This window comes from Lissotriton helveticus, chromosome 9 (genome assembly GCF_964261635.1).
Source record: "Lissotriton helveticus chromosome 9, aLisHel1.1, whole genome shotgun sequence".
NCBI lineage: Eukaryota > Metazoa > Chordata > Amphibia > Caudata > Salamandridae > Lissotriton > Lissotriton helveticus.
Genome location: NC_136070.1, coordinates 869,638,769 through 869,660,880, shown reverse-complemented (window position 1 = coordinate 869,660,880; position 22,112 = coordinate 869,638,769). Strand labels below are relative to the sequence as shown.

The window sequence follows — 22,112 nt, the reverse complement described above, 5'->3', positions numbered from 1 at the left end:
CATACTCTCTTTCCGGCACATATGATATGACAGGTACATTTTAAAAATGTCACTTTAGGTCACTTTATTCAGCTGTACATACATTTTAAGAGCAATTTTCATATGCGTACCTGCTTGAGGTTTTGAATATTCAAGGCACAACACTTCTCCATCATGCGCTTCTATCTTCAAAAACTCATCCATCAATTTTAAGTCGTGAATCCTGCAATCATACAAGTAACACAGATTGACAGAAGAAATGTATGCTTATCAACAGGAGGTAAAAAACACAGCAAAACTGCAAGCAAAACACCACTAGCAAAGACACAATTAAGACATACGATCACTCATTTCAACAGTGGGTTTCAGACTTAAAAAGAAGAAAAGAAAAACGTCTTCAACATAAAAAATGAAAACGTAAACAATTCGCAAAAATATCAATTTCTGAATTCAAAAACTATCTCTCTCTCCTCTCTTTTAAGGGCCTAAGCAAATTAAATAATCGCCACTGCATTAGAAGGATGCAAACCTTCGTGTGGCACAGGCTCATTACCCTTGAAAAATCATCAGAAATAAGAGCGGCAGAACAAAGAGGGACACCACACCGCCTCCGGAAGGGACAGTAAGGAGCCATATATAGAGGCCACCAGGGAACAGACTTCGGTTTTCCTTCAAAAAATCTTTTTCGACCGCAGACATAGAACAGCTTTGACAGTCTGCAATAGTGACAATGTACTAATTCGAACTTGGGACCTTAATAGAACCTACAAATTCCACTGCAAAAAAAGAGGAGGATTGGAGCAGTGTGGAGTTTGCGGTCATATACAGTATTCACAGAAACATTGTTACTGAAGGTAAGTAACTTGTTCTGCTGAATATTTCTAATCGCAAACTAATATAGTTTTGAATGGGTGCCAAAGCTGTATGCTCCCAAAGGGTAGGGAGTCTCAGGTGTGGACTTACACCAGAAAGTCCGGCAAAGTTGAGCAGGCAAATGGTCCTCCCCTGCAGACTAGATTGACAAGACAGAAATGTCTGGTAGAGTGTACAGGGACACCCAAGTATCAGCCTAGAAGATGTCCAATACCAGAACAACCCTAACCAACACATTGGGGTGCCTAGGATCTCAAAAGATGAGCCTGTAGATCTTCAGGAACCTCCTAATTTTTTTTGTAGGTTTATATAACGCAAACTCGACTGAAAGTTTCAGAGCGCTTTACATGAGCACCAGTTGCATTACAGACGGACACATTAATATTGTTAGGCACAAGGAGATTAAGTGATTTGCCCAAAATCACAGGATGTTGAGAGTCCCGATCCCAGTTCCTCTGCTTCGAGGTGAACTGCTCTAGCCGCTAGGCGCACATTTTTGGCAAGGGTACAGCATAACTTGACGCACAGGGCGATCCATCCAGTCATGGTTCACTTCTGAATCACTTATCCCTTCATACCACCAATCAGCTGGTTAGCCACCTGATATCAAAGCGAAGGGCTCTTTTTGGGACCAACTGGTGACACCTCTCCTCCTCTTTGAGGAGTGCCACAGTAAAAAAGCCCGGGGGAGTGACTGATTACCCCACATGGAGAGAAGATACCAACTTCAGCAAAAAGGGAGCACGAGTTCTCAGCACAAATATGTCTGGTAAATATGTGGTGTACAGAAATTGAACTGACTGCATACATCTCACTGACCAGGTGCACATAAGCGGTTGCAATGAGGCATGCAATCTTAATGGGCAGCAACCTCAGTGAGCAACTGTGTATATGCTCGTAGGGCATGCACATCAAAAACGTAAGGAACAATTATGGTCCCATTGTGGCAAAATAAAGGGTGTAGGAGGGAACACGTGAAAGCCCTTTTTAGAAAAGTAATAACTGGTGACTTCTCGGACCTGGTTTGATGCGTGTCCACGCTGCGGAAGTCCAGGGGCTGACTTTTCACATCTGGCCTCGGGGTGTCAAAAAGTGCAGGATTTCTGGGTGCAGGTGGTGAAAAAACGTGCACATTTGTGTCTACTGGGAAACAGTGGCAAGCCCAAAGGGTTTAAGTGGCATATAAATACCTACAGCTTGCACTGGTTCACGCCTGCCACAGAGCAGCCATTACATGGATGGCTCAGCATGCCCTAAATGTGGAGTGCTGGCATAGAGATGTAGAGGAATGGACACTAGCGGAGGAGATTGACATGAAATTAAGCAGGAGAGAGGATAAAGCAAAGGATGATATACACGCACCGGGGAGATAGATTTGTGGCTAAAGTAGACGTTTCTTCAAGTGATGTGTCTACTGACATGGACAACTAAAGCTCCAAATGAGAATGGTGTGAAGAGTTATAATATGACATGGTAGATGTATCTCAACTGATTGACTGCCCTTCTGCAGGACAGCTGTTGTCGCTTTTATTGCTGTGCTTCTGTTCCTTTACCTATACACTGCGTAATGTGAAGAATGTTAATCGCTGCAATGTTTGTTAAAATGAAACTTAGTAATAAAGGTCTTAAAAATATATATATCTGGTTTCTTTAGTAAAAAAAGGTTTATTAGACGAATATTGAAAGGACCAACAAATAACCTTTAACAGCACCGACAGTAAAGTCTCAGCAGGCCAGTGACAAAATAAAGATAAGACAATTTGGCTTGAAGTGGGTCATTGAGGTCTCCGCACAAGTCCACAAACTTCACCCAGCAACAAGAATTTGGTAGATGTGAGGAATCCACAAGGGTAACAATCACTATTTCTGCTCAACGAAAAAACCAATTCAGATGTTGATGCTCAATCTCCAGGCATGAAGGTGTAGTTTGTGAAGATTCAGGATACAATCCTACCCAATTGCTGAGACAGGAGGTTCTCCCACAAATGTAGATAACCTGGTTGACAAATGCTTGCGCATCGCAAGTGGGAGAACCGCTCACTCCTGGCCCAATCTGCGGCTATTTGGAAGTCGTGGGGGGGAGACCTACGGGAGACCTCAGTGTAGCTGCAGGCTGAATGCACCACCACCCAGGGTACCTGGATGCAGAAACTCCAGGTTACAGTAATAGCAACACTAGCGTTTTTGGCGGGGGCAAACAAATCTACCCAAGGCAACAAAGATAGTTTGAGCAACCTCTGGATGCAGACGCCGTTCATGGTCCAACACACAATGTCCGTTGATCTTGTGCACTCTAGCACTTAGTTAGCAAGGTCACCAAATGATTGGTCATCATAGAGAAGTTCAGCCACCTCCAAAGTCGGAGCACTTCCTGGTAAAGGATGGGAGATCTTACATTGCTCTGATTGTTGCAGTATGATATGGTGATTCTGTTGTTCGGCACAACCTGAACTGGTTTCCATGGGATGGAGAGGAGGAAGCCTTAAGAGCCAACTAAGTGGTACAAAACTACAGAAGACTAATGAGATTCATTTGCTGCATCCGAACCATAGGCCCTTGATATCCACCTCTTCCAGTAACTGTCCCAATTCAGGGACTATGAATCCATCACTACTGTGAACTCAGGGTGGGGTAGCGAGAACAGTCTGCACAGGTAAGGCTGATTTCTGCCTGACACTATCAAAGATCCCAAGGTACTGCTTCCACCATACATATGTTGTCCAACAGGCAACCCAAATACTGCCCTTACTGCAGGCAGAGGTTCCAGTGCAGACTCTGCATATGCCAATAGGCACGAAGGACTAGCAGGATGAGAAGGCCAAGCAGTCTCAGAGTCAAGTCCAAAGCATTAGGATCATAACCTGAAGGTACCAGACTCTGCAGGATGACAGCTGTCTTATGGCGGTCCAGAACTGGCAGGCCAACCTACATCAGCTAGTTGTTGAGGTATGGGGATATGTGTATCCCTTACTTGTGTAGAAGGGTTGCAACCTATTTAAACACTCAGGGAGCTGAGGATAGGTCGAAGGGCAGGATGGTAACAAAGTGTTCTGACCAAAGTCTTTCGACCCCACCATAAACCAAAAGAAGAGTCTGCAGAACAGGTACATGAAAGTAAACATCCTGCAAGTCGAAGGACACCATCCAGTACCTGGAGCCAGTAATGAACAAACTTTACCATTGGCTACATTTTGAACTTGTCCTTTAAAAAGAAGGTGTTTAGAAATCGAAGGTCTAGTAATTGCCTGAGTCTTCCATACTTTTTGGGCACCAGAAAGCACTGAATTAACATCCTCTGCCCATGTCTGCCTCTGGGAATCTCTATATGGCCTCTTTGGCCTGCAGTGACTTTACTTCCTGAGCAAAAATTGATGCATGATCTGCAAAAGTCTGAATGGAAAGAGGTTAAACAGGAGGGGGAGTAATGTAAAAGGGAGGATATAACCACGCTTAACAACCTGCATACCGACTGGTCTGAGGTATTGCACACCAGCAATGTAGCTAAAAAATAATGTTGCCTCCTACCTGCCACTTTTGACCATAGGAGGAAACATCCAAGTTACTTTCTTACAGTTGGAAAGGAGAGGAATGATGCCCTTGTTAGTAACCACAGCTTCTGCTACGATCACCACTAGAGCCTTGAAGAAAAAGTTACTTAACTTGGGTAAAGCTCTCTCTGGTGGACTGAAAGGTGCAGTTGTGTGGCTCTGTGCAGTCTCCATACCACCATGGAACTGACTGAGCAGAGCTGCATATAAGAACCACCCCTGCATGCTGAAGTCAGTTTCTTGTCTTTTTCTTTTCTGCATCCTCTGATGCAATACGAGAACATTTGCTGGTAAGGTGTACTTGGGAGCTCTTTACATGTTAAAAAGAGATCACTCCACAGAACAAGGAAGAGGGAAAGCAGGGAGGATTTGCCGCTAGATAGAGTATCCACAAGGGAGAGTATTACTAAAGGTAAGTAACTTGTTCTTCTGATGGATTCTTCTAACCACAGATTACTCACCATACAATAGACACTAACGCAATACCTCCAAAAAGTGGGAAGTCTGCATTGAGCACAGGCCCGTTTTTGGAGATTCCCTTGCTGCCATCAGGCTTATAGGAACCCCAACTTCTAGGCTTTACTGGTTTCAAGGGAGGCCCTGTGGGGATGGAACAGCATCACCATGAGATACCAACTTAGGATATTTCCATTGAAGTTCACCCCTCTTTGAGGAAATAGCAACTTTGAACCAGGCATGACTTTAAAGACCTGGTGAAATGGAAGATGCAAACCAGTGAAACACATGTTCGACAGAGAGAAAGTTAAATCATTCAAACATACAAAGGTGGACTTTGAACTATGACAAGGAAAGATTTAACTATATGCAGATGAAACATTTGCACAGCCAGGGACAAAGAAGAGTAGCATCACAAAAGTACTTGCTTTGTTTGAGAAGCTCCAGGTAACTTACCATGACAAACAGCCATCTACAATCCTACATTTATCAACTTTTAATTAAACCCTTATGAAATGGAAACTCCGTTTGCAGAAGGCTTTGGAAAAGGAATTGGGTATCACCCCAAAGCTGGACCAATGGGAATGAGATAATGACATGAACTAACAACTTTGCAAGCCAAATGGGAGATTGAGAGACTACACGCTGACTCCACTTGCCTGGGAAACCTTGCGCTATGGGTAATCCCAGAGGCAGCCAATGCAGGAGACGCTGGGGAAATAGTCCCATTGAAACATTTACTATTATCTGTATTCCAGCTGTTCTCTAATTTCTGGGAAGTGGATCTGAAGATAGAGGCAGCCACAGGTTCACACAGCAAAAAGGAAATGCCCATAGGTAAATTTTTATGGAGCACCTCCAAAGTAGTCTAGTCCCTGCACTCCAACAAGGGAAAAAGTATGTCACATATGCTTCTGGCAGCAAAATAAACTATGGAGGCTTGGTGGGCTATTGCATCGCCCCCCAACAAACGAATTGTGGCTCCAGAAACTGTGCGGGATCTAGGAGGAATTTGTTAAAACACCTTAAGAGGAAGGACAGAGAAATTAGGAAATATTGGTGCAACTTCTTGGATTATCTTGGCAAAGACGTCAAGGAACTACCATGTCTCAAGAGACAAGGAGTCTTACACGTCTTCGATGACTTAGCAGAACTGCTACGACATAGTAAAAGTGGACGCCTTGTCCTTTTAAAATTACCATGGTAATAATTGCAGGCCCAATCAAAGGCCTCTGAATGCTAACTGGAAAACTTGCTTATCCATGAACTCTTTTGGGGCACACAAACAGGAGCAAAGTTCCTGAGTCTGGACAGGGGGTGTGGCGGAGGTTGGGTGGAAATGGGGAGGGGTAAATCAGAAAGTTCAGATTTTTACTGGTGGTTAATTGCTTTGGCTTTAACAGATGAACATGAAATGAAAAACTACAACTTAAACAAAAAGGAACCGTAGTCTGGTACCGCATTTCCCATTGCCAAGAGCCACATTTGCTTCAGATGGCTCCCACAAAAGCTCAAAGCCAATTTTCCAACTCGAGACAAGGAATCTGGTAGACTGTAGCCAACGGACCACCTACCCATTAAATGGGGATAGTGCGTGCTGTGCAACGATCAATCCTGTGAGATTACAGAACTATTTATTAATGAGCTTCAAACCTCCTTTGGCCATGGACGGACACACCAGAAATCTATACTATTCTTTTTTCATAACAATTAAAAGTAATGGCCAAATCTAGTGCAGATAATATGCATACACGTAAGTATAAAAGTAAACATAGTAGTGGCAATTAATAAATAAGCAAAATATTAGAACACTGTGAAATTGTTGCAATATTTTATTACACTGGATGATGGAACTAGTCTTTAAGAACCAACCTATCCATTCTAGCCCCTAGCTAAGATGACTTAGCACCAAAAGTGCCAGTATGAGTTTCTTGAGGTAGCCTCTAGCCCGCATAACGTAACTGAACAACAAGTCTGTTTTGTACTTCAAGAAGGCATCTCTGTCTCTTATTTTTGGTCTTACCGAGCTGTAATGCTGTGCCGGTTTTGTGAAGCCAATTTCACTAGAGGCATTTGCTACTGGGATAACCCAAGTTGAAGTTTACTCTCTGGCTAATATTTCCCTAAAATATTTCCCTACACGAGGCTTAAATACAGCATTCTGTTTATTTTGAAATATGCAAGCCCCATTAAGAATGACATCAAATGTAAGAATTAGCATATTAATTCTGCACCTTCAATAAATTCCATCACGCATTACAAAGCACATAAAAATATATAATTGATGCACTACCAAACTATAATAAAGCAACTGTAATATGTTGTAGATGTCCAATTAAGACTACAAGCAGCACATGCTTATAAATGAAGAAAGAATGTGCACTCAGATAAATGAATATAGAAATAAAGAAGCTGCAATGGGGGTAAAAGACAGGAAACATAATGTTCACATAATACTAGGACGATAATGATGAACGACGATTACATATATGCGCAATGATAAATGAAAAGGCCAGGGTAAAAAGCCTTGTGCATGATTCAACTATGCAGCAATATACAACAAGCATTTACAATGCAATGGTCTCGGCAATATTATAGGTAGAGCTATTGGCATTGCTTATTTTTATTTTTTTTATCCCTACGTAAATGTTATTGTCATTTCTATTGTTAATAGCTTAAGTGTTTGCATATGTGTTACATATTGCATTAGACATATTGCATTAGCAGAGAGAGAGTGAGGTAGCGAGAGAGAGAGTGAGGTAGCGAGATAGAGAGGTATTGAAATAGAGAGTGAGTGATGTAGTGAGAGAGTGAGGTAGATAGAGAGTGAGGTAGTAATGGAGAGTGATGTTGTGAGGTAGTGGGATAGTGAAAGATTGATGTATTGAAAGAGAGAGTTAAGTGGTGAGTGTTAGTGATGTTGTGAGGTATTAAGATAGAAACGGAGTGATGTAGTGAAATAGTGAGGTAGTGAAAGAGAGTGTAAGCGACTTAGTGTATTTGAGAGTGAGGTAGAGAGATAGAGTGAATTAGTAATTTAGAAAGAGAGAGTGAAGTTGTGAGAGTGATGTAGTTATTTTTTGAGAGTGTGTGGTGATATAGTGAGGTAGTGAGAGTGAGATAGAAATAGCTAGAGTGATGTAGTGATAGAGAGGTAGTGAGATAGAGAGAGTGAATTTTGAGTAGTGTGTTAGAGTGAGAGATAGTTACTGTTGTAGTGATATTGTGTTGCTGTGAGAAAGAGAGAGTTGAGTAGTGAGTTAGAGAGTTAGTGAGAGAGTGTAGTATAGTGAGTGATAGTGAGGTAGTGAGAGATAGTGAGGTAGTGAGAGATAGAGATGTAGTGAGAGTGTTAGTGAGACAGTGCATGCACGGCGCACTGCTCGGTTTAAATTGCGTCTTGCCCCCACACATGCACCCAGCACCGTACATGACACAGAGAAACCTGGAGCACAGGCAGTAACTTGGAGATAGCTATGCATCCGTCGTGCACACACAAACATTCTCCCAGCTCGGAATTACCCACTCGTTAATGGATAGAAGCTTTCACGAAACAAGCAGTCAGTGACCCCTCCCTTAACAGGACCATTGAAGAAAAAACTGAATGAACACTGGATAGACCAGGCTTCAACCAAACATGAAAAAGCAGGCACTTTTAAAGGGCGCTTATACCAGAGCACCGCACGGTGTACTGACCCCTTAAACCAAAGCAAAATGTATTCATTTATTTAGAGGTTTGTAAAGTGTTCAGCATATTACTTTGCCGCCATTTCAGAAAAGTAATAGATGAAAATTTCATACAACCCGGCCAGTAAAGAAAAATATAATAAACAAGCCTTCACTGAACAGTCCCCAATAAAGGAAAGCGCAGTGAACATCACTTGCACAGAAAGCTATTTTTTTAAAAAAAAATTTAAAAGAGCAGGTATACAAATTTCTTTCAGACAAGCGCTTTTTAGAGAACATTATAATCACTAACATTTGCTGAACTGGCCTTTTAGCAAACTAGACCTCTCCTATCCACGCTGCCATGACCCTTCGAGCAGACACAAAACGTCATATAAAATAGATCTCATATCTAAATTACAGAACCATTTTCATATTAAAAGTGGACGGGTGAACTGAACTCTGAAATAGGCCATGCCCCGGCCCCGACGTGACAAAAAGACCCTGAACAGGCCTTTACTAGAAGTAAAAAATAAACGCCTGTGCTTTACCTCGGCTGGCGAGCTCAACTGACAGAGTTAGTTCACAATCAGACGTCAGCAGGCAGGCAGTCCGAGTAATCCTGACGCAGTAAAAAATCCATTCCAACTGCCAGAGGCCATGCAGAGTGCAGACTCATGCACGGGAAGCCGTCTGAGGTGGTCAAGTCTGCGCAGACTCGATTCCTGCTTCCCACCTGCCACACCCTTTCCCAACACGTCACAGAGAGGGGTCCCACCCACGCCCTGTAAGGAGTTGGGAAAGGGTGTGGTGACAAGCTCTCCACTCTCTGATTGACGTAGAGAGTTAGCGATCCCGGGCTTGTTTTCAAAACGCCCGGGGCTAACTAAACCTCCATGCAATCAGGGGGTGGAGACTGCGCCTCACAGCTAGTTGTTTGCCGAGCTGATGACATCACAGCCTTCAGGGCTGTGTGGTTCTCAGCCGGCAAAAACACGAAGGCTAGGCTTCCTGAGCAGCGGAGAGAGTGAGACGAGGCAGTCACGTGATGTCTATTAACAGGGCCGATATCGGTGAGTGGGGCATACAGTTCCCTGCAGCCCCGTGTTCGAGACTGGTGTGGTTAATGCCATTAAGTTGATGGAATTTTTGGCAGCTGAAAAATGGGAATTTTTTATAAAGGACTATGAACTACACATCCAACAATGTAACGGGGACGGAGCCCCGACGCCCTAATAGAAAAACCGCCACTGATGGGAAGACAAAACAAATAATGGCGGACACAACGTTCCAAATTTTTCGGATTGGGGGCGTGTTCGGTGTTCTCAGAATGGGCGTGGCCTAAAAGTGGAAAGAAGAACACCGAACACACCTCCAAATCCGAAAAGGACGGAGCATATTCGGAGGGACAGCTCTCTCCTCCAATGGCTGGCCTCCGTTTAGGAAGCCAGCCAATGGGAGAGAGACAAAAACAGAGGCGGGACAAATAGTCCACACTAAGAAACATTAAATGTCGGTACTTCCGGTTCTGCCTTCTGCAGACCGGATATTACCTCGACCTAAAAACAAAGTAATCTAAAACGAGTTAAAGGAAAAAAACGTTGCTTAGGATGGTTATACTGAGTACCTTTCATTGTGAAAACAGATAGAAACCTTCAACTCTGCAGTGATGTAGAGAGAATCCATAGGTGTAGACTATGACGTTCTATATGTCAAAGACTGAAGATGTTGACATTGCAGCTTAATATGGCATCAGAGGCAGAGCCGAAAGTGTAGCTACAGCAGTTAGCGTGCGTCATAAAGTACACTGAAAGTATCGGACAATGTTGAGAGTCAGTTCTACACAAGTCGGAACATGTGTCACCTCAAGTCAAGATTCAAAAGCAGAAGCTGTCAAGATGGCCAATTGCGTTGCATAGCAAAACACTTGATGCTCTCTGATCGATTAAGTCTGATTCCCAGCAATCAAGAGGAAGGACAGCTTGCTGTTATAATGGAATGTTCAAGATGACAGTTTGATAACAGTTCAAGGATGAAAACATTGGTATCACTCGGGAAGCCCGAAGTCGGGGAAAACAGGGTCCAATTTGCACTTGAGCTTAGCAAGCAGTTTTCGGAGATAGAGTGCAATAGCATTGTGGGAATCATATTCATTCAATAGGGGGCATTGCTGTTTATTTTGATCTCATTCGCCTTACAAAAAGAAAAATTGTGCGCCCCACAATAAGAATAGTGTTGATATTCCACTAAACTGGTTTGAAATTCGGTAACTAAAAAAGGAAGGGATGATTCCAAAAGTCGACTAGAAGCCAATTTCATTAGTTTAAAAAAAATGCATTGTGCAACTAGAATTTGAAACCCGAAATACAGTGTGCACAAAATTTGCAAATTGTGTTGGAAATACATTTTGCAGGAGTCGTGGAAGAATAGGCAGTCTGGAGAGCAAATTTCTCGGCTGCAGACGTTAACCGTACCTCTGAGGAAAAAACATGTTCCATTCGTAAGTTTCTTGGAGGCTTAATTTGAGTTTGGCGGATGCAGCAGATGCAACAAAAATAGGCCACTGCCTAGTTCTCTCCATTTACAGTATATAGACATGTATGCACTCTGCCTTGTTTTGGGGGATGCACGGCATATGTCAAACTCAAATCGCTTGATGGGCTGAAACAATTCAAGAAATGGTGCCCTGGCTGTGCAATTAAGCTAGAGTTTGGAAGCAGACAGAGGACTACACAATTGTTTCTAATCTCTAAATGTTAGAAAGGACAGCACTTGCCTGATATTTCCACCTTTGTCACCCGAGGCAAGGTGTTGGCCATCCGGGCTTATTTGTATTACACGAACACCACAAGCTCCATTTTCAAGTTTGTCAGTTGAATTTGCTGGATCTTTCAAGCGCTGAAGATTATGGTCTACATAGAGAATCTTCTGCACGTCCTAGGAGGACAAAAAAAGCAATCACTGTTTTAAGGCAGCTCAAGTTCAAAATACATAACCTTTTTTTTTTTACATGCTCTCACGTCTACAATGCTTTTAAATGTGGACCAGTGAACACAGAAAGGAGCACCAGCTGCTGTAAACAAGAAAGATCATTTTGCAGAGTACACCTCATCCAAGTTTATCTGATGGTATAGCGAAAGCAGTGGATTAGGGAATTGTAGAAAGTTATGAAATTGTGTTTTACATTCAGGGCTGAGATTTGAATACCAGTGGGATCCATGAGTGCCAAATCTCAGAGTAGAGAACTTTACATGACCAACTACGCAAAAGTTGTTTACAGTCTACAAAAGGTGATTCCTCCTTGTTGTGGACACTGAGCTGTTGCCACTTCCCTGACCTAAGCAGACCTAGGTTGAAGATCGGGGTTCTTGCAAACCCTTCAGTCTTTCCAAAATCAGCAACATGCCTACTAAGGGTTGCATGCAGTAACTTTCTGTCTTCTTCAATGATTAAAGTATTTTAAGGAAGCCATTTTAAGATAAAATGTTTTTGTTATAGCTAGTGACAGGTTTATTATATCTGCAACTTTACACAGACAATATGCGTCTCTAAGTAATTAGAAAAACACTGCACATCTACATTTAGCAAGATCATACTTCCTAAATGGGAGACCAACAAACGATATGCAAGTGATTTACGTCAGTGCTGAAATAAAGAGTTGAATTATTCCAAGTATAACAAATCTTCAGCACAGGAAATTTATTAAAATAGCCTCTGGCAATAACTCAGACTATCTCAGGCCCTAGGAACAATATATAAGGAAGGCTTACAACTATTTTATTTTTTTTGGCTGGTAGGCAGTTCTTATTATCTGTGAAAAGCACAATAGTCGGAGGTTCTCCCTCACTTTCACACTAATCTAATGAACACATTAAAAAAAACTTGCCATTGTAAGGAATTCCCTTGATCGTAAAAGCCCAACCTTGTTAAAACTTTCTTGAAGACACTCATCCACAAACGTTTTGCAGAGATCATAATGCAATACATATTATCCAATAGTCTACTGACTAGCTGGGGTTCCTGCTTCACCCATAGTTTCAGTCAGTGCTTGCCGTTTCAGGACATGTTTAAAAGTTAAAAAATTCAAACTCACTCACCTATGTGTTGGTTGTTAGTGGAACACCTAAAAAATCTCTCCATAATTTTTTGTAGTACACATGAGGAGTGCTTTATCCAGAAGTGCCCAGTGGTGCTATAATAAGCTTTCTGTAACTATTCTGGCATGATAGACATGGGGACTAGCACTAACGAAGCAGCAGCAATCCATCCAACAATGAAAAGCTAGCATTGCTCCATTCGACTGTGATGGGGCAATAGGAGTTTTATTTATAGGTTCCATTGGCGGAACAAAATGTCACAATGCTCGACTTGCTCAACTAGATCATTTTACAACAGGGGGTTCCAAGATTTGGACTTGGCTCTTTCATTTTATTGGAAACTTGATGCTTGTCAGCATCTTAAAAACTGGGAAAATATAGTTTAACAATGCTTGGTGAATTTCGAATACATGAAATACTGATTGGTAAAGTTGACAATGTCAGCGATTATAACAGATGTCAAATTCAGTGGAGTGATGAGTGTAGTGACCGAGGTATTTTCAAATGATTGGGTCGGTTATGATCATTGCCCACCACCATCTCAGCCTATTTTAGCATAATATAGTGATATTTAGGCCTGTTTCTGACTTTACCTTGTTTTATCACCGTACTGACTATTGCCTTTGACATGCTTTCATGTTATCTTGCTTTGCAATTCAGATCATCACATATACATAGTGATGTGTGGACCTGAGGCTACAAAGAAGGGTTTGATTATGTCTCTTTCTGACTTCATCTTGCTTAATGCAGGGCTTGCCTATTGGCTTTGGCATGATCTTATGCCTTCTTGCATACTAATTTTGGCTCTTTGCAGGAGTAGAGGCCTATGCTTGAGCAACTCCATATTCTAAACTGCAGTCATCTTCTGAGCCTCTTTAGGTGAGAGGTGATGTTTTAATTCTTAGTTGTTGTTCACTTCTTCTAAACTAGAGAGGACCGGTTCTTATCAGAGGAATGTGCTCACTCCATGCCGGGGTCATAGCAAAACGCTTGGCCAGCTGCTTGTTGTGCTCTCTTGGTACAAGGTTGTACAGGAATCTGAAGGGAAAGGTAGGTGGAGTTTTCTAGAAGCCTTAATGGAGGGTTGCATTCTATATTATAGAAAGAGACCCGAGAAGGAGCGAGACACAGAGAGTTCTGAGACGCAGAGAGTCAGTGGGATGAGAGATGTTAGTCTGGTGGTTTGGCTGTCTGGTGATACATCACGGTGCAGACGTGCAGTCGTGACTGTGGAACACAGAGTCCTGACCGAACCAGAGAGAGAGAGACGGACCCTTCTTCGAATGCAAGATGCCTAAGATTATGGTGAGGTGTTTCATGTATACCTATTGTATCTAACTATTATTTTTTTTTCCAGCTTTCTGCTTCTACATATATGTATATGTCAGTAATTCCTATTGTGAAGAATGTCTACTGTGATGTTTAGTTATTTCTTTCTTTTGTCATTCTATCATTGTGTAATAAAGAAACCCCAGAGCATATCATTTGTTTGTGTTCCTTGTGAGGGAAGGTCGGGCCCCTTTTTTACCAAGTGCTCACGGAGGGATGGATAAGTTCCCCTCCAATGGGTAGTTGTTGATACGGGAGGGAAATCAGCTCCCAGCAGGGATGTCTAAATTCTAATTATTCTATCCAATACATTGCTAGGAGGAGCATGCGCTGTGTACCCTCTCGGATGGGGAGGTGTTGTGATTTGCTATGTACCCTCTTGGATGGGAAGGTGTTGTGACTTGTTATTTGTGAGCTCCTCGGCAATGGTATTATATGTTGTTAGTGTTTGTTCCTTTCTTCGGTAAACATTGTGAAATGTGGTGTCATTCTGGATCCTGAGAAAGGATGTGGTAAGTAATAGCCTGGTGACTGACAGAAGCACCAAAATATACGAAAAGCAGGTTATTACAATGAGTTAGATCTTCAGTATAATGCAAAGGAAAAGCACATATTTGCAGAGGTATTGATGCTCCGAAGATGGACCTCTGCTTTGCTACATACAAGAGAGGCAGTCTTTAGATTGAATCCCTTAAGGTTAAGATGACAAGTCTTTGACTCAAACCCATTCTGGGCTATTTAGCTACTAACATAAGTCCGACTAGCACTCAACCAGTGATCTTGCAGGAACCTAACAGCAGCCAAGAGTCAGGAAGAAAGCAAAAACTTATCTCAACCAGTGATCTTGCAGGAACCTAACAGCAGCCAAGATTCAGGAAGAAAGCAAAAACTTATCTCAAGCCATCCACCTAGTAATTATGGCTTCATTTAGAGTTTGGTGGAATGAATAGTCCATAAAAAAGTGAGGGCTATCCCGCCTGTCCACGTTAAAAAGTGCAGTAGGCTACAGTGCACTTGTAGTATGGCTCCCCCACCTTTTATGACAGTGTATCTCACCTGCCTCAATCCAAATATGGCCCTTACTTTTTAATATAACAATCCTTCCAAAAAGAGAAAACATAATTAAAGAAGGTAACACTTTATGATCTTCATTTGCCTTTGGTTTGTCCATGTATGATAATCTAATCCTACTGTCTTTCAGACAAAGGACAGTAAACGGTTCAAAGTATGCTGCTTTCCAGACGTTTGAGCTAAAGGTTGGACAATAGCAGAACATCCATACAGCAAGCAACTCATTAATTGTCCATCTATATATTATACTTTTCATAAGATGTATAAAAAAAAAAATTCAATATCAATATCTTCAAACAAGCACAAAAAATCAAATAATACAACTAGATAGAAGAACCAGGCCAATATTAAAATACAAAAACAACAGGTGATGGACAGAATGCAGAACAATGTCATACATTCACCCCAGTACAGAGATCTGGGCCTAAATCCATCGTTTTTTTGCTCACCATGCCTTTCCAGTTTGAACCCAGCTATATGCAAATCAGTCTTGACCCTGTGCCCCATGGGAACAGTCCAGCCCGAACTGCCAAGCCAGGTCCTCCCTGGACTGGAAACAAGCATCCAAGGACCGGTTTCGGGCTTTCAGCCCTCATCAGCCTGGATAGCTTGATTCCAGTGGCATGGAGAGCACGGGACTCACGTCTGAGCATACCCGTCCCACTCGGGGTGACAAAAGCAAAAACAACAGGTGATGGACAGAATGCAGAACAATGTCATACATTCACCCCAGTACAGAGATCTGGGCCTAAATCCATCGTTTCTTTGCTCACCATGCCTTTCCAGTTTGAACCCAGCTATATGCAAATCAGTCTTGATCCTGTGCCCCATGGGAACAGTCCAGCCCGAACTGCCAAGCCAGGTCCTCCCTGGACTGGAAACAAGCATCCAAGAACCGGTTTCGGGCTTTCAATATTAAAATACCCCTATAAAACACAATAGACGTTGTCGTTGTCACTCCAAAGTCTTTTGACTGGGGGACTGGCCTAGATTTAAAAAACATATTGAACAAAGCATATTTGAAGGACTAACAGCCTCAAAACCTGGCCAGATTGATTTCTCCTTAATACTGGCATACAGTTTGTTCACCCTAATCTCAATAACTCGGTCTGCCCTATCATGGCAATGCCAAGTCAAAGAAGTCATTTAGTAGATGAGCACAAGCAGCAGAATTAACATATAAAATCTTTTTAACTAAGTACACATGCACAGACAAGTAGCACAAACTGTAATAAAGTGCTCTAATATGACCACTTTGGTCTTTGACCACTTGTCCTCTGTACGGTACTACTGACTAAGTTACAGAAAAACAAGAAAACTTAGTTGTGACTGTGCTACTGATATTTGACTTGCAGAGGGTGTGTGTGTGTGTGTACACTCTGAGCATGAACATAGTTTCTTACATCTTTAGTTTCCAACTTTCTTGTTATACCCCTGCTACCATTTACCACAGGTATAGAAACATTTCTACAATTGTCTAGTCTCAAAATTGAGTGTTAACGGCTGCTTATATCAAGGAGTAATGCAAACACTGAATTTAACATTATAAAAAGTACAATTCGAACTATTTCTTTCATATCTCATGAAAAGTGTCCTATAAGACTTAACACAATCCTGAATCAGCTTACAGCGTTGCCGGGCAGGACAGCTCATCAATGATTTTGTCATGTAGATGCACGATCAGTATGTAGCATTGTGGGATATGCAGTCTTTTGTGTGAATGTAAGTTTTGAATTTTGTAAGGGTTTTTATTGGTGGAACTGCAGTTACCTGACCTTGATAATGCCTGAGCGGTGGGGTTCAGTGGCAAACCATGTAAGCCGTCATAGCATGCTCTCCACTCACTAGTGTAACAGCCTTATACCCCTTCCACAGCTTGTCTGGGGCCCAGTTACAGCCCTGCTTATTTTATGGAGCAACGCTCCTTTCCAGAAACAGAGAGGCAGGCGCACTTTCAGGGCACCATTACAGAACTAGGTTTTGGCAGTGTTCCTTCCCCTGAGCGGCAACAGAGGAAGGTGCCCAACCCAGCTCCTCCGCCGCCCCCCCCCCTTTCAAGTTGCATCATGCTTTTAAATACCTGGTTGAACGTTCTCAGCGCTCTAATCCTTTCTAGGTGACATAAATATATACTTTATATCTGGGCATTTCAAATTCTCTAACATCTCTCATGTTTTAAACTGAACTCCGTAGTCCACTTATTACTAGCAGGAAATCCTTTGTTTACTAAAATATAACTAAGGAACCCAAACACAATACAAGTTCCCACCATGTTCACAATTTGCAAACCTCCTCATTTGAATGCAAATCAATGAAACCCATTATGCAGCTGTAAAAATAATCACTCCACTTCGTCACATAATACCCAACTCTAGATTTTACAACAAAGAGAGATGAGGCCTCAATATTATCTAAATGTTGTTAGGCTTCTTACAGTAAGACTACCACATACGGTCCTGATCACCAATTAACTCCTTGGACACTTTTCTTTGCTGTGGCAATGCTCACGTATCATTCAGGGCAGAAAACAATTATTCTCTTCGGTAGTTCTAAAGGAGAAACAATTCTACTAGCGTTTAACAAACACATTTTCCCTTCACTGAATTTGCCTTGCAACTACTAAACTCTGATTCAATACCAATTTCTCCCTTATTCATCAATCTATTTCTTACATGTTCTCTAGCCTCAGTGAAAAGCACATCCTTCTCAATCTTTTTTCTGAGTGTTCTTTAGAGATGACACTGCTAGAACTGTCACTTCATTTAAGACACACGCAACACTATATTTGTTCAATTCATCGTCACCCGATTCTTTCATGGGAATGGGAAACCCGGTTAAAGAAAGAATCCAGTCACATTTTATGTTACAGCAACATTTTTCATATGTTAAGTAACACTTTGTAGTTGAAGTCTTGCAATTCTAGCAGAAGTGGTTACCATCCCAACTATAGTCAAATGTTTGTGAAAGGCACCATCACGTCAGTGTAATTTCTCCCTTATATACTTTATGAAAACGATTGTGAATGCACATACACGTTAAGAATAGATCGGCGTTCCTTGGCTACACACAACTTTCATATATCTATCCTATTGTTAAATTTGAACCCTTGAATTCTGAAAGGTAACATTTCTGCCAGTAGTAGTATTTGCAGGTTCTACCTCATTCCAAATTTTGGGAAGAAATTATTTGTCCCAACACTTTGAGCTATAATTGTGTGTATTGATCCAGAATCTGCTGCAATATTAAATGGTATGGTTCATTAAACAAATACAATTATGTTTATTACTTTTGATGCACAATACAGCATCATGTTTGACATTCAGTGCTGAACACTTAGATTCACTATCATTCTTCTATGTGCTTCAGCCAATTTCTATAACATTTCAAACTTGGTATTTTAGCCGTTTCATTCAATAAATTCTGGCAAAGGACCCAATAGTTTACCATTCGAACCACTTCACATTGCATGATGGATGTTTTGCAAATTGGATTAAATTAAACCACCAGATCGGTAATATGTTTTAAGATGATCTCTTCCTTTTTTTTTTTTTTTTTTTTTTTTTTATTGAGAAGGATCAGGGCATCATAAAGGAATACATACATACATGCATAGCTTAACAAGATACAATTCAGGTATTCAAAAAGTGCAAAAATAACATACTATGAACACAGTCAAAGAAATTCATCCTAATCGGACAATAAAACATGCGATAACATGTATGTAATAAATTCAATCTCTTCACTTTGATTCTTATATTCTTACTCATCTATTTTCTCTCCACTTTTTTAATGGGGCCCATATCTTCAAACCCAATTCCCTCATCCTTCTTCCTTTGAACTCGTACAAGCATTCCTCAACATTATGTATTCCCAACAATTTAGTTATCCACAGCTGAAAGGTGGGAGCTACAGGATCTTTCCACCCAGCCGAAATTAGAATCCTCAGAACAGCCATGGAAATGAAAATAAAAGCTTCAGCCTCATACTCTAGCCTTAGCCCAGCATCCCTACCAATCAAAACAATAGTAGAGGATAGGGTGATCTGTTCCTCTAACAACCCTGATACAAATCTTTCAATTTCTCTGAGGACAGGAATCAAATTCTGACAGTTATAAAACATATGTGGTAAGTCTGCTGGTCCTTGGTCGCACCTGGGGCATCTATCATTATCCCTCTTACCCCATTTATACAATTTGGCAGGTGTATAATATAGATTAAAAATGGTTTTATAATGCTGTGCTTTTAAATTCGAAGCTCTTAAAACCTTTTTATTCATTACAAGGACATAATCAATATCCACATCTGGATCGTTAATTCTTTCCGCCCAGTCTGATTCAACTCGACCAATATCATCCCCCAAACCCTGAAGAAGATAGTTGTAGCCAATTTTTATCTTCTTCCCACCTTTCCTCACATAATTCAGAATTGGGTTGTGCTCATGAATCCGAATCCTGGGTCTAATAGCCTTCAATGTTTCTTCTAGTTGTCTATATAAAAACCATTGGTTAGTTGGTAACCCAAATTTTTGTTGGAGCACATCGAAACCCAATATTTCATCCTCTACCATAACATCACCCAGACACTTAATCCCCGCTTCCTTCCATTGCTTACTATTTCTATTCTGTCCAAGATGCTCAAAAGGATTTGCATGCCATATATCTATGATATAATTGATTTTCGGGATCTTCAAATATCTCATTATTGCTTTCCATACACCCCAGGCACTCAACATCAGTCTGCTCCCACTCCTTTTGAAGTATCTACAGTTTGTTTCTCGAGTAAACAGACCCACTGCCTTTCTACCAATTAATAATTCATAGATTGTTGGAGTTCTATCTACTATATTTGAGACATCACTATTATCATATTTAAACAGAACATTCATTTGCAGAATTAAACAGGCCCAGTGTTATAATCTCAGGTTTGGTGCCGTCAAACCCCCACTCTCCAATGGAGCTGATAGTCGAGCTAGAGATCTTCGAATTTTCCCATACTGCCATAAAAATTGTGAGAAGACCGCTTCCAATTTCCTAAGCACACTCTCTTCTACAAGTAAAGGTATGGCCCGGAAAAGATACAAAATTTTTGGGAACATAGACATCTTCAAAACATTCACTCTGCCGATTATTGATAAGTGTAGGACATCAATTCTTCTCAGCTCTTTGTCTATTGAAGTAATCAAGGGTAAATAATTATCTTGCACTATTTTCTCCACATTCGCATTAATCCTCACCCCCAGATAAACTGCTGAATCCACGTAGCTTCGATCAGCCTTATATATACTCTTAGTACTAATTATTATAGTTTTTTCTTCATTTAACTTGTACCCTGATCGAGACCCAAAAGTTTTAGCTAATTGAATCAATTCTGTTATGGCCATCTGTGGATTGGTAGTTGTTATTGCCAAATCATCTGCATAGGCTAATATTTTAGTAGCGTGACCATTAAATATAACCGGAGAGATTTGATCTGAATCCAAAATTCTTCTAATTAATGGGTCTATGTACAAAGCGAAAAGTATAGGGGAGCAGGGACACCCCTGGCGCGTCCCTCTCCTAATAACCACTTCCTCTGACTGTACTCCCATAGTTGTAATTCGGGCTGCTGGATCTTCATACATGGCTTTTATAGCTTTCATACATTTTCTTCCAAACCCTCTACTAACCAAAACCTCCCATAAGAATTCCCAGTCCACTCGGTCGAAGGCTTTTTCAGCGTCCAGGAGAATCATGGCCATCTCCCTCCCCGTGGCAGCCGACGCATCGAACAGTGAAATTGCCCGCGAGATGTGATCCGTCGTACCCCTTCCCGGGACAAACCCATGCTGCCAAGGAGAGACGAGCTGGCCAATGACTCCCCCCATCCTCTTTGCCCACACCTTTGCATACAGTTTGGTGTCTGCATTTATCAGAGATATTGGCCTATAAGAGCCCGGATTATCTTCAGGTTTGCCTTTTTTATGGAAGACCACAATGTTAGTCTGTTTCCATGACTCTGGAATCTTCCCTGAACATACTACTCCATTAAAAAGATCTAGAATTATAGGCAGTAATTCCTCCCCTAGAGTTTTATATACCTCAATGGGTATCCCATCTGGGCCTGCAGCTTTACCTGCTGCAAGTTCTTGTAGCGCAATTCTGATCTCCTCTGGGGATATATCTTTCTCCAGCTGCTCTCTATCCTTTTCCTCTAATACTGGATAGGAAATTCCACCATTTTGTCTAGATGGTATCTGACTGGCCTCTTGATCGTATAATTTTTGATAAAATCTCTGGAAAACCCCCATTATCTCACTTGGTTCAGTATATACTATACCATTCTCTTCAAGCTTCTTTATATTATTCTTATTGAAATCTTGCCTTATGCGCAATGCAAGCACTCTACCAGCTTGCTCTCCTGTCTCATATCTTTTAGCTCGCGAAGTCTGGTAGTCTCTAGTCTCTTTTTGCGTAAATATTTTTAAAACATCCCCTTTAATTGACGCAATATTTTTAGCCATTTCCCTCCCATCATTACCTAATCCTATTTCTTCTATGTGCCGATTTTCTGATTCTGTTAGCTCTGAGAGGAGCGTTTCAAGCTTCTTTCTATCCTCCTTTCTTAATCTTGCGGAGCAGCTAATTGTTTCTCCCCTTAAAGCTGCCTTAAAGGTTTCCCATACCCCATTCCTAGACGAGCTATATCTATTTATTTCAAAAAACTCCTTTGTCCACTGTTTTATATGTTTAACAAATCTGTCATCGTTGAGGAGTTTCCTTTCAAAAGTCCATTTAGTTGTCTTTTTAGCTAAATTACATAATCTATATGTCATTATCAAGGGGTTATGGTCAGAGACTAATCTTGGTAATTTTAACCTTACATAACTCACTAGTAGAGATGAGAAAATAGTCTAACTTAGAGAATTTCTGCGCTGGAAATGAAAAATATGTATATCCTGGGTCCCAAGTAACTTTTTCCGACCATACGTCAGACAAACCATGAGACTTCATAAGAGAGCTTAATGCTCTATATACCTTCTGTTTACGTCCCTTGTAATTACCTGTTTGCCTCCAGTTTACCGAAATGTTTAAATCGCCACATAACACTAAGGGGG

General features: G+C 41.3%; 1 protein-coding gene across 1 annotated transcript in view; it reads right to left on the bottom strand.

Moving 5' to 3' along the window:
- LOC144781934 (WD repeat-containing protein 62-like) overlaps positions 1 to 22,112 on the bottom strand; it is a 636,677-nt gene that overhangs the window by 439,108 nt on the left and 175,457 nt on the right. Inside the window, exons 11-12 of the mRNA XM_078661021.1 lie at positions 11,299 to 11,459; positions 111 to 202 (exon numbers count right to left, since the gene is read on the bottom strand). Coding sequence (XP_078517147.1) covers positions 111 to 202; positions 11,299 to 11,459 — 253 coding nt within the window. The remainder of the gene's footprint in view (positions 1 to 110; positions 203 to 11,298; positions 11,460 to 22,112) is intronic.